Below are 13,411 nucleotides of genomic sequence, written 5' to 3' on the forward strand. Positions count from 1 at the left end.
CGCCACTGTGATGGCCTGGCTTGCAGTTCCTTTTCTTATTTCTAAATGACACAAACAATCAGTATAAGCCTGCACAACCCTAGACTTTGACTCCCTAAGGCAGGGGTGTCCATCTCCGGTCCTGGTGGGCCACAGTGGCTACAGGTTTTCATTCTAAAACATCTTCTTAATTAGTGAGCCATTTTTGCTACGGATTAACTTCTTTGGCCTTTCTTTTAATTGACATGTCTCCGACCCTTTCATTGTTTCTTCTTCCTTAATGAGCAGCCAAGCAATAATGAGACACAAAACAAGCCGCCACGTGACCAGCAAACCTAAAAATAAAGAAAGGTGAAGGTTTTGGTCATGTTGGTCTGCTCAGGTCACCAAAACCTCTTAGAACAAAATAGAAATTCAACAATCCGCTGTGGCAAAATGAGAGCAGCAACAAGTCATGATATTTAATAAATGGCTTTAATTAACATCAAGAATTGGCTTCTCATCAAGAAATTGGTTGGAGTGAAACTGAGTGGAGTTTGATGTTCCAGTTTAGTTGGTCATCTATTGGCTTGTGTCACATCTGTTTTCTGTTTGGCTGCCATTTAATGAAGAAACAAATCAATTCAGAGGACTGAATCATCAAAAACAGGGCTATTAAAATGACAGGAAAAGGAATTAATTAGCATTGAAAACTGCTCGGCGATTAGGACAAGGGTTAGAATGAGAACCTGCAGCCACTGCGGCCCACCAGGACTTGACCTGGACACAGCTGGCCTAAGGTCATACAAAAAGACAATTTCCCTTTGGGGAGGAACAAGGCGTCTCAAAATGGTTGCATTTAAAGCAGGGATGTGACATTTGTTTGTTTTGGTTTGTTTTTTTGTCTCCATGGCTCTACAGGTTAAATACTTTATTACATAATGAAATGTTTAATTAAGACTATGATGAGATTGCATTTTATATGCCACTAGCCATGTGCGCCCAACTACGTTGCGTGTGTTAAAGTTGTCTGTGAAGGGCTCCCTGTTTAAACGCGGCTGCCAGTCGTGAACCGAGCCCTTCGTCGCACAGCATTATGATTTTTTATAAGGGAAACAAAATTACAAAAAAAAACCCTTGGATATTGATTCGATAGGACAGGCCTACTCTTAATCACTGTCCGAATGGTAATTATGTGGTGGTGTAGGAGCATTTCTGCTTCTGTCCGTTCACACTCCGTCTCATTTTCACGACACTATCGTTTCCTCTCACGATGTCTTCTCATCCTTTCTCCAATCTCGCAGGCAATATACACGGAGCAATGGTTATAAAAGAGGGACACATAGGTATCCAGGCTCTTTAAAGCATAAATAGGGATCACTTCACTGACATGTGAGCAAGCCACGGTACAACTGCGAGACGCGCAGCACTCGCCGGCTACAACGTAACAATAATAATTTCCAGAACGTGCTCTTACGTTGTCATTCATTTCACCCACTGTCTTTCTTTCATTCATATGTTACGTAGGCACGTACCTTTTATCTTCGGCAATCTCATTCTCTGACCAGGCCTCAGGAACTAACTAGCGTAACACTATCCACCACCCCTTTCGTTATTCCGCGACATTGTTGACATCCGTGAGTAACAACAACGTACTAAACTGGACGGTGGTCTACGCATGCGTGGAATTCACGGACAAACAAAGATCAAGATCTAAATGAAGATCTCTTTAGTTAATTTAAAGCACAAGAATTTGTTTAGTTTGAATGTCTGTGTTTTGAGGTGTGACTGGCGTACTGCAGTCTTCAGTAGTATAAGCCAGGAGGAGATTCTTAATGCAACGCCTATGTTTTAGCTGTCTCTCTACTGCCATCTAGTGCTTCTTCTTCTAATTCATTCGCGGACAAACAAAGATCAAGATCCAAATGAAGATTATATATACAGATTTTTTCTCACTATTCAAAGCACTTTTACATGGAGAGTGGGCAACCAACTTAACCACAAATGTATGCTGTGACGACAGCCATTTTGCGCCAGTACACTCACCACACATCAGCAATTAGGTGGGAAAGGGGAGAGAGACAGACAGTTAAGAGGCCAGAATGAGTAGGCACCCTAAGACAAGACAAGGGTCTAAAATTATTTTTTACCAGCAGGCCATTTTGATTCTGTGCAGTTCATTCAGGAGCCAAGACGTTTTAACACTAGGGCTCCATTGCTCCCTTGATTTTTAAAACCTCGCTGCTGCAAGTGCTTTACTTTATTAGTGCAATTTTCAAATTTGACTTCTTCACATTTACTATACGAGGCAGTAGAACTTTGCTCAAATGTATAAACAGTGGCACTAGTCCTTCATTTGTTCATATACGTGATGTACTATGGTAGAAACTGAATTGAAACTTGACTGGCTTTGGCAGCTACTTCACGGATGGGGTCTGCGTGAATGCAATGGCGTGGTGCATTTCCTTCGAGAGTGTAGCACATAAAATGCTCATCAGCACAGCCCGGATTGTGACGTTTTATTTTTTTTTTCTTCAAATCTGCCTATATAAGATTAAGTCCCACCAAAACAGAGTCCTAAGGAGCATGAAGGTTAACGTCAAGGTGATTAACTGCTACTATAGCTAATTATTCCTATGATTTAACTAGCAGACCTCGTGCGCTTCACCGCAGTCGCTGTAGTTGGAATAATTAAGTATCTACATGCGACTTATAGAGCTTCTTTATATACAACATTTTTGGTTTGTCCTCCTGGAGCCAAAATATACTAAGAAACACCAAGTAGAAACACTAAAGGAAAAAAATACTATTCAGTGAGTACTGTGTCTAGTAAACAGTAAATCAGTAAAGGAGAAATGACTAAACACTAAGGAAAAAAAACGGCAAGACCGCATCAGCTGCGGAGCTCAGCTCAGAGCGAAATGGAGTGAATAAAATGAGGTGAATGGGAGGGAAGATGATGACGTGACTCCCCCACCCGCCTTAACTCTCCATCCCTCCACAAACACAGTCTCTCGGATCCCAACTCTCCTTTATATGTATAGATGAGTACAATTTCAATTATTTGATTTCATCAATGTAAATATTTGAATGCATACAGAATTATAATACATTTTAAAATGAGTTTCACTATATACTCTATTGGGTTTCAAAAACTGCATCAGATTTTATTACTTTTCTTAGTATCGTATCAAAGTTTGAAATGAGAACCCAGGACGCCAGTCCAGCACATATTTCTGCACAAACCCACACTTCTGCACACAGAGCGAGAGCACAGCTGCCTGCAGATCACTGGACAGCAGGAAGAAATCCACACATACAAGTGACCGTAACTGACCAGTCCTACCTCTGTGTCATCTCCCAAGACTTCCTCTTCATTGACCTCCTCTTCAACTGGAAAGAAGAAATTGTGAAGATTCAGAACAGAAATCTGCAAAAACCTCAAATGCCACAGTTGGACTCTTTCAATCAAGCAAGTTTTTTTGGCAGTGCATGACATCAGTGTCTCCAACAGATTTTCAAAACAGGAAAATTACAAAAGTTACATAAATGACATCTCACTTCTGTGTATTGTATTGTATTGTATTGACCCCCACTGCACGCCCAGCCTGCCTGGAAAGGGGTCTCTCTTTGAACCCCCTTTCCTGAGATTTTTCTTTTTTGGGGAGTTTTTCTGGTCTTCTTAGAGAGTCAAGACTGAGGGCTGTCAAGAGGCAGGGCCTGTTTAAAGCGCATTGCAGCACTTCTTGTGTGATTTTAGGCTCTACATAAATAAACTGTATTGTATCGTATAAATAAAACTGAAACAACCTCAGAGTGTCTTTTCATTTTGTCAGCTTGGCTTCGTTTCATTTCGTTTATCCGTTCTGCTCACTAAGGACCTCATTTTAACGCTCAGATCACGTCTCCACAGTTAACTCGTCTCTTCACCAGCCGTGCAAAAACAGCTCAACTGATTTTCACAAAATTTTGCATGGAGGTCCACCAACTTAAAACATGGGCTACATGGTGTGACAGAAGTATAAAATCGGGGAGGTGGTTTGCTGGGGCAACACAAAAAACTGCACATTTTTGTTTTTTTTGTTCTTTTTTATTTCGCCTTCAACAATTTCTCGTATTAGAAATTTGTTTGTTTTCACATACTCCTTGGGTTCAGAGCACAGGGTCAGCCATTGTACAGAACCCCTGGAGAAATTGCAGGTTAAGGGCCTAGCAGAGTAGGATCTCTTTTGGCAGTGATGGGGATTTGAACCAGCAACCTTCAGGATACCAGCACAGATCCTTAGCCTCAGAGCCACCACTCTGCCCTATTGTCCAAAAACAGGTTAGGAGCATGCACGGGTAACCAATTTAAGGGAAAAAAAAAAAAAAACATTCTGAATCAATCGTAATGGCAATGTATAAATAAAAGCCAACTACCACTGACTCACTCATCACAAAATCCCCCGAACCATGAGGACTTGGGACTTAAATTTGGATTGTAGGTTAGCCTTGGCCCTTAGGTGCTCGCTAAGAAACGGTTTTAAAAATTTCATGGTCCAAGCGCGAAATTTCTTATAGTTTTTTTAGACCCATTTTTATGTCTGTTGGCTTTTCACGAGAGAACTACTTAACGGATTTAGATCGGGTTTTTTTCTATAATTTGCTTCAACATTCCGTTGATTTTGCGACTTTCTCATCGTGCTAAGTATCACCATTTGCTTGCGGTACCGATTTATTAGTGCGAATGCGAGAGAGACTCCTCAGGCTGCAGGGCCCTCCTCACTCACGCGTCTGCCTCGGGGCAGCAAACAAGGGAACTACTTAACGGATTTAGATCTTTTTATTCTATAATTTGCTTGGCCATTCCAGTTGATTTTGCGACTTCCCTCATTACGTTAAGCATCAGAGTTTGCTTGCAGGAGTGATATATTCGTGCTAATCTGAGACGGAGGCTGCGGGCTGGGGGAAGGAGAAGAGCGACGTCAGGAGTAGAGAGCCAGACAGGTCCCTCCTTACTGTCCTGTTTCACTAACACGTGGGCAAAGCCACGGCGGAAGGCTAGTTTGTATATATAATAAAACTGAGCTATCATAACACCCACAATACATGGAGATTCAAAAATTGCATTGGGTTGTGTAATAAAAAAGAGGACCACACAAAAAGGCAAAGTTCAAGGAATTTGCAAGTGCAATACTGTTTGTACAACTGAAAATCTAGACTTTAATGCTTTTCAAATGTTCAAGTAATCAGGATAAAACTGAGGTTAGGATGGCTTAGGCAAAACCAAAGCCATTCAGCCAACGGTAGGGATGCACTAATCCGGTTTTAAGACTGATAGTGATCTCCAATTTCAAGTTACTTGATTGGCCGATTGAAATTTTGTTTCTTTATCCCTTTAATAAAAAAAAAAAAAAACACACCTTTTTACACTAAGCTCCTGCATAACTAGACGCATTGAAGCCTTAGGTCCTGTATTAAAGTGTATTTTTATGATCAAACTATAGACTACATGTGTTAACGGTTCATGTTTTATTAACACAATTAAATTCTCTAGGCTTATTGTTCAGTGATACGTTTGGGAAATTCAAAAACTGAAGTAGTCACAACCTTGGTAAAGTGACCTCTGCCTGTGTTTCCTGATGTAAACTGATTGAGATTAACATCTGCGGAGCATCAAGCAAATCACAAAAGACAATTATGCTACAAAGAAAAACATAATAAGTAGAAGAAGAAGAGCAATGTCATCTGCCAAGCACATCAAAGATACCGATTAAGTAATGAAGACCAACAAAGAAAGAAACAATACTAACAGACAAGCAAGAAGTGATCCAGAATATATCCCCATATGTCCTGGAAATTCAAAAAAAAAAAAAAGTCTGGGTCATGACAAGCTAGTGGTGGGCAGAAATGTTTATCGTAATAAAAACATGGTCAGCGCAAGCCCATCTGTTGATAATCTCCCAGAACAAGGTACACATGTGCAGAATCAAGTGCAAATATTGAGTTTATTGATCAATCAACAATTAGGCGGAGTGGTGGCTCAGAGGCTAGGGATCTGCACTGGCAATCGGAAGGTTGCCGGTTTGAATCCCGTAAATGCCAAAAGAGACTCTGCTCTGTTGGGCCCTTGAGCAAGGCCCTTAACCTGCAATTGCCGAGCGCTTTGAGTAGTGAGAAAAGCGCTATATAAATGCAAAGAATTATTATTAATAACAAAAGACCACACAATAGAAGGGAGAAAAAAGAAAAGCTGCGACATCTGCTGAGCTTCAAGCACATCACAGAAAGGGCTTAATATTGAGCAATTGAGCAGCTGGCTGACAAGAAGGCTCATAGGCATGGAACACAAAATCCAGGCTACAGAGTTCAAGAATGAGAACAACAGAGAAATGTGTGCAGACAAATGAACACTACTTAGGACAGTTAACATCACCAATGTGATTATGGGATTCTGGATTCCCCAACCCCCCCCCCCACAGGTGAAAACCTGAAGAATAGGTTGCTAAAATGGAAAAAGAGAACTTTCTCTATAAGCATCACATTTATTTTAATTAGGTGTTCATGCTTTAATTGTAAAATTAAAAATGCTTGTGTATCTGGGTATAATATGAAACTGTTCTTACATCTGTTGCTCTTTACCCTTGAAGGTCTAAATCTGCTGCCGAATAGCAACAACAGAAATTTGTTGGATGGGACACCAACGATGCAGCCAGCAATGACAAGAGAGTCAACATTTTAAAAAGACAGATCTGCTTTGCTACCTTAATCCATTACACAAATAGATATTTAAATGCAACAGCAAGTACTTCTGCCATTTAGCAATAAATTTGTTACTCTAAAATGTTTTTTTTCATTAAACTATGGATTGTGACCAAAATTAGGTCAAAAGGTAGTAAAACTGCCAATTCAACCAACTGTGAATTCTGTATTGAATGCTATGCCACCAGCTATTTAGCATACAATTCATTGCAGTTGTGCATGAAGCAATGGCATTGGCATATCAAGGAGACTGTTAGTAATCTTACAACCTATTAAAAAATAAGTCTGGGAAGACTGACAGTAGACACATAAGAAAGGGGGACAGAGAATGAAATGACTGCCTAAGACAGAGTAACAGGGTGAAAACACGGCGGCAGAAGATAGTAAAGTCACATCATTTTTAAAGCTGCTTAATCCAAGGCAGGGTCGGGGTTGGGTGCTGGAGTCTAGCATATGGCACAAGGCACCAGTCCATCGCACAGGCGGGTGGGCAAACACACACACACACACACACAATCTAGCATTGCCAATTCACTTTACCTGCATATCTTTAGACTATGGAAGGAAATCAACGCAGACTCAGGGAGAACATGTAAACTCCTGGAAGGGAGGACCCAGGATGCAAACCCTGATCCTCCTTACTGCGAGGCAGCAGCACTACCACTATGCTGCCCTAATTTGAAATGCCAAAATGAAAACCGGTGTAAGAAGATCTTCAATGTGTTATGAAAGGCAAGTGAATTGGAGTATCAGTTTTTCACATCGTTTTATATTTTACATAAATATTTTAAATTGGTTTCACCATTATTGCATACATTGAAACTAAATCTATAATAGAGGCACAAAGATTTTTGTATTACGTTTAACAAGACTTGATGGCGAAGAATTCCTTCCTTGTCACATTAAAGTAGTTTGATAAATGTCTGTCAACCGGGACTGTGAAGGATGTGTTTGTTAGACCAATGAGTGAGAACCATAAGAACACCAGAACTACTTAAAAAAAAAAAAAAAGTGTAAAAAAGTATAAAATAAAATACTGCATATAATTTTTTTTGTTTAGGCAATCCACGGTTACAGTAGGAATAAAAAAGGTATGGCAATTTCTTGATATCTCCTGCTAAAAAGGTAAAAAAAAAAAAAAAAGGTGGGAAAACAAGAATGTCTACCTGCACGTCTACAAGCTCACACCCAGCTGCCTGATGACCGTGCATATACTTTTAAAGAATAATTTAGCCTTTTTTACCTCTGTTAGTTGAGTTGATAAATAAAATCTAAAAAGTAAAATAAAAAGTAATTTAGAAAATCGTTTGTTAATGGTGGACCTCAATTGAAAAACGCTGATTAAATAAAAAAGTAAAAAACTTATCTATGACAATGTAAATAAGCTACGCCATCAAATAATTTTTGAACTACTTCATGCCTTAACTAGCACCACGAGTCAAGTGACCTTTCATGCTGTCATTTCAAAAATCACCACATTCTCACACTGCACCCTTAAGAATGTTTCTCTCCACTTTAATAAAATTTTACACTCAATATGTCAGGAATGTGTTCCTGTTTTGAATGAGAACTGCTTTAGGTTAAAGCCCCAGGTGCACAAATGGGTTTTCTCCCAAAGTTCTAAAAACATGCAGGGTAGAGGGATTGGTGATGCTAAATTGGCCCACTGGTGTCTGTGTGTGTTCATCCTGTGATGGGCTGGCACCCTGTGCTTGCTGGAATAGGCTTCAGTTACCCCGACAATGCTGTTCAGGATAAAATGAATTGGAAAATGGAATGACCAAGTATTGTTTTAAAAATGGATATGCTTTTCACTTTGCTCTTTTAGTATTATTTGTGTTAGAAATATGCTCAAAAAAAAAAAAAAAAAAAACTTTTATTATTATATCCATAATAGATCGCTTTATGATGCTGCGGTCCATATTTTATCTATCTATCTATCTATCTATATATATATATATATATATATATATATATATATATATATATATATATATATCTATCTATCTATCTATATATCTCCATCCCTTTTTCAGGACTGTGTATTTCAACAATAATGTTTTAAAAATCCAAATAACTTTACAGATCTTCATTGTAAAGGGTTTAAACAATGTTTTCCATGCATGTTCAATTAACCCTAATCAATGAATTAACATGCACCTGTGGAATGGTCGTTAAGACCTTAACAGCTTACAGAAAGTAGGCATTTAAGGTCACAGTTCTAAAATCGCAGGACACTACAGAGACTTGTCTACCGACTGTGAAAGATGCCCAGGGTCCCTGCTCATCTGCGTGAACGTGCATTAGGCATGCTGCAGGGAGGCATGAGGACTGCTGAATAAATTGCCATGTCCGCACTGTGAGACACCTAAGACAGCGCTACAGGGAGACTGGAAGGACAGCTGATCATCCTCGCAGTGGAAGACCACGTGTAACAACACCTGCACAGGATCGGTACATCCGAATATCACACCTGCGTGACAGGTACAGGATGGCCACAACAACTGCCCGAGTCACACCAGGAACACACAATCCCTCCATCAGTGCTCAGACTGTCCGCAATAGGCTGAGAGAGGCTGGACTGAGGGCTTGTAGGCCTGTTGTTGCTGGTGATGTCTGGTAAGGACCTGCCTTACAACGCCGCCTATGGGTACAAACCCACCTTCACTGGACCAGACAGGAGTGGCAAAAAGTGCTCTTCACTGATGAGTCACAGTTTTGTCTCACCAGGGGTGATGGACGGATTCGTGTTTATCGTCGAAGGAATTGAGCACGTCTGGGACCTGTTGGATCGCAGGGTGAGGGCTAGGCCATTCCCCAGAAATGTCCAGGAACTTGCAGGTGCCTTGGTGGAAGAGTGGGGTAACATCTCACAGCAAGAACTGACAAATCTGGTCCAGTCCTCGAGGAGGAGATGCACTGCAGTACTTCAAGCAGCTGGTGGCCACACCAGACACTGACTGGTACTTTGGATTTTGAGCCTCCCTTCATTCAGGGACACATTGTGAAACATTTTTAGTTTATATCTTATGGTGTTGACTCTTTTAGTGCTCATACAAATATCTACACAATAAGTTTACTGAAAGTAAAAACCGTTGAAAGTCAGAGGACGTTTCTTTTTTTGCTGAGTATATGTATATTTTATATATATATATATTTTTTTTTTTGGTATTTGGTACACCAGTGATGCGGGCTCTGTATCGGTCTGTCTTGGTGAAAAAGTAACAGAGCCGTAAAGCAAAGCGCTCAATTTACCGGTCGATCTTCGTTCCTACCCTCACTTATGGTCATGAGCTATGGGTAGTGACCGAAAGAACAAGACTGCGAATACAAGCGGGTGAAATGAGTTTCCTCCGCAGGGTGTCTGGGCTTTCCCTTAAAGATAGGGTGAGAAGCTCAGTCATCCATAAGGGGCTCAGAGTAGAGCCGCTGCTCCTCCGCATCGAGAGGAGTCAGATGACGTGGCTCGGGCATCTGATCAGGATGCCTCCTGGATGCCTCCCTGGTGAGGTGTTCCGGGCACATCGAGGCCCCGGGGAAGACCCAGGACACGCTGGAGGGACTAAGTCTCTCAGCTGGCCTGGGAATACCTTGGGATTCCCCCGGAAGAGCCAGAAGAAGTGGCCAGGCAGAGGGAAGTCTGGTTATCTCTGCTCAAGTCGTTGCCCCCACAACCCGATCTCAGATAAGCAGAAGAGGATGGATGGATGGGTATTTGGTACACTGTTTTAGTCCCCAAAGGGGAAACTGTCTTTTTGCATGACCTTTGGATGTCAGAGTGTGGGGCAGCCATTGTACAGCACCCCTGGAGCAATTTTCAGGTTAAAGGCCTTGCTCAAGGGCCCAACAGAATAGGATCCCTTCTGGCAGTAATGGGATTTGAACCGGCAACCTTCAAATCCTCTTCCTGGGCCCCAGTACAGTTCTGATTTTCTAATTTGGGTCCTCAGATTTAAAAGTTTAAGAGCCCCCTGCTCTAGAAGGGTTTGCATCCCTTGCATTTTGACATGGTGTGAAATACCAGGCTGCCAGTGTGGCACTTTCTATTATTAGCTAGCACCATGAAGGCAGGAAGAACTAAGAAGATAAACCTAGAATAAAGCAGTCTGCAATCCACAAACATGCACCAGTTAAACTGAACTGCACACGTCTCTCTCCGTCTTCCTCCCTGGCCATACAGGCTCTGGAGGCCACAGCAGGTGTCACCCTGTTACCACCCAAACAGTAGTCTGATCTGTCTCTATTAATGCATCTACGATAGTTTTTGCCAAGTTTTACTTTGTTCGTATGGTTAAATAGATCGAGCCATTATCTGACACTGCAATGGGCGTTGGTACGGACATGAAGAGCAGAATTGTAATGAGTTACAGACACAGTCTTGCCTACCGTGTGTATCCAGGTATGCCTGTAGACGGTTGATCAGGTCCTGTTTGTTTCCTTTTACTTCCAAACCCCGGGCGATGCACTCCTGCTTCAGCTCAGCAAGCTGTTGAGAAAAGAAGGATTCAGTAACGCACTCGGAGAACGAGCTTCTGCCACACACGCGCCCGCTGCGGACTCAAATTCGAACTCGAATGCGATCTTCTGGGCATCAAAACGTATCAAGACTGAAAAACTCTCAACACCTAACTGCACCCCTCTTAGAAGAGCCGGCGGTCTGGGGGCCGGTCTTAAGTATGCGGCGTCGACTCGCCGTCACTCTGCTTATTTTCTTTAACATTTCAGTGCACCTAACATGAACATACAGCTTAAGTGCAAAACAATGCCTAGGTCTTATGTGACGCTCACGCCTTCGCCTCTTTAAAAACAATTAAGGCAGAAACACTCAGCAAAGATGAAGTTAACTTGATTTATTAGAAAAGGGAAAACTAAAAGCACGCGACTCCTCGTCCCAAAACTGAACCCAACACTATAGGCACCCTGTCCCTACAGTCGCCTGCTCCTTTTATAAGGGTTAAAGCACACACTGATAGATCTGCCACGCTCCCGTTAACCCTCTAAACAATCCTTTCAATTCCAAATTAATAAAGAGCTTAAACAACCAACTCCTCGCAAACAGACTACCGGCTTCTTACCTTGAGTTTGTGCAGCTCCACAACCTCCGCCATTTTGCCGCTCTGAGGGTTCCTCTACGGAACGTGACGTTGACCTCAGCCAATCAGAATACACCTTATGAGGCATTTCCCATAGAGGCGTAAATTTGGAAAGCATGTCTCATGCAATTGGACGAAATGAGAGTCAATCACGAGGATCCGGAAATAAACTTCAACGTGCTACCTACTAAAGTCGTTTGCTGGTTTTACTGGTAGAGTTCGCTTAAGTTCTTTTGCATATATATCTAGTTCTTAATGTGTATGTAATATACCGAAATAATGATTGGCTGTCTTAGTGATATTATTATTTGGGACCTTCATTACTATGCGTTTTGGTAACTTTAAAGATTGAAAACTGAAAGTCCATTCATTGTATTAGTCAGCCTGTGCTCTTCTGTGATTGGAGTAAAGTTGGTACCGCCCTCTTTTGGGCTTTACTTTCCTTTATGGGGTATAAGAGGAGGTGCGTGTGAAAAGCAGGCGGGAGAACTGGAAGGCATGGGCTCCGTCCGTAAGTCTTAATTACTTCGGTATTATTTACAAGCTTCCTTGAGATAAAGTGAGATGTAAAACTGCAATTAGAACAGAAATTAAAGACAATGAAAAAATGTTAAAGGCACAACTCGGGGGCGTAGCCAGCCTCCCATTTGCGGTGGGGTCTTTTTCTCAAAAAAAAACACAAAAAAAATCGACTTTTAAAATTGGCTTACCATTTTGTTCATTTTCAATTTGTTATATATTTTACTGACCTAAACATTTCTCGTGAAAAGTTAAAATAAATCTAGATACAAGATTGATCTATTGAACCAGTGACATTTTGTATTATAGCTCCGTCTCTCGTTCAAATTTTTAGAACTGGATGAAATTACAGTATGGCAGAAATTACAGTAGTGTTATTTTCAATGTAAAATGCTTCCACGGTTTGTTTAAAACTGAAATGAATAAATAAATGAATCTTGTAAAAATAACTAACAAAGAACAGAATATTTGATCATACTGCACTTAATACTAATACATCTCTCGTTATCGCACATCACTGTTTTATTCCTTTTAATTAATTCACTTTGAAACTGACGTCTACGGGTTTTATTTTAAAATTACCTTTTTTTTGAAGGCGTGTTTATATTTCACAGTTGGTCTTTTCCTGACGGCACATCTCAAAATAATTTTTTTATATTTTTTAAAAGGTCTCTTTTAACCTGATTTTGTCGTCTATCAAATCAATCAGTGGGTCTTTCAACTGTGTCTTAGTTGCCGGTTATCGTTGCAGTTTTTCGCGTGATTACGTATCTCGTAATTATCTTTTCATTTATTTCGTTTTGGTACAAATGGCGTCCCTTACGCTATTGACAATCGAGATCCTCGGTCTGATAATCCGAGGAATCGCAACCAAATTTTTATCAACTGACAAAGTCACAACGGCAGCGAACTCAAGTTAACCAGCAAAAAACTAGCTGATGATGGTGTCGTCGACGCTTTACCACCCAATGGAGTGGACATTTAGATGGCAATTTATGGAGTAATGTATTGCAGATCACGAAAGTCCCGCTGAAAGCTTTCTCTTGTGTTCTTGATTGTGTTTCGGAGTAATTCTGGGACGATCGCTTGTATTTTTTTTT

General features: G+C 41.0%; 1 protein-coding gene across 1 annotated transcript in view; it reads right to left on the reverse strand.

Moving 5' to 3' along the window:
• The window catches only part of LOC120524864 (SAP domain containing ribonucleoprotein), a 69,563-nt gene extending 57,691 nt beyond the window's left edge, over positions 1-11,872 (reverse strand). Inside the window, exons 1-3 of the mRNA XM_039746668.1 lie at positions 11,775-11,872; positions 11,086-11,185; positions 3,305-3,351 (exon numbers count right to left, since the gene is read on the reverse strand). Of these exons, the coding sequence (XP_039602602.1) occupies positions 3,305-3,351; positions 11,086-11,185; positions 11,775-11,807 (180 nt within the window). The 5' untranslated portion in view covers positions 11,808-11,872. The remainder of the gene's footprint in view (positions 1-3,304; positions 3,352-11,085; positions 11,186-11,774) is intronic.
• Between the last annotated feature and the right edge of the window lie 1,539 nt (positions 11,873-13,411).

This window comes from Polypterus senegalus, chromosome 3 (assembly GCF_016835505.1).
Source record: "Polypterus senegalus isolate Bchr_013 chromosome 3, ASM1683550v1, whole genome shotgun sequence".
Classification (NCBI taxonomy): domain Eukaryota; kingdom Metazoa; phylum Chordata; class Cladistia; order Polypteriformes; family Polypteridae; genus Polypterus; species Polypterus senegalus.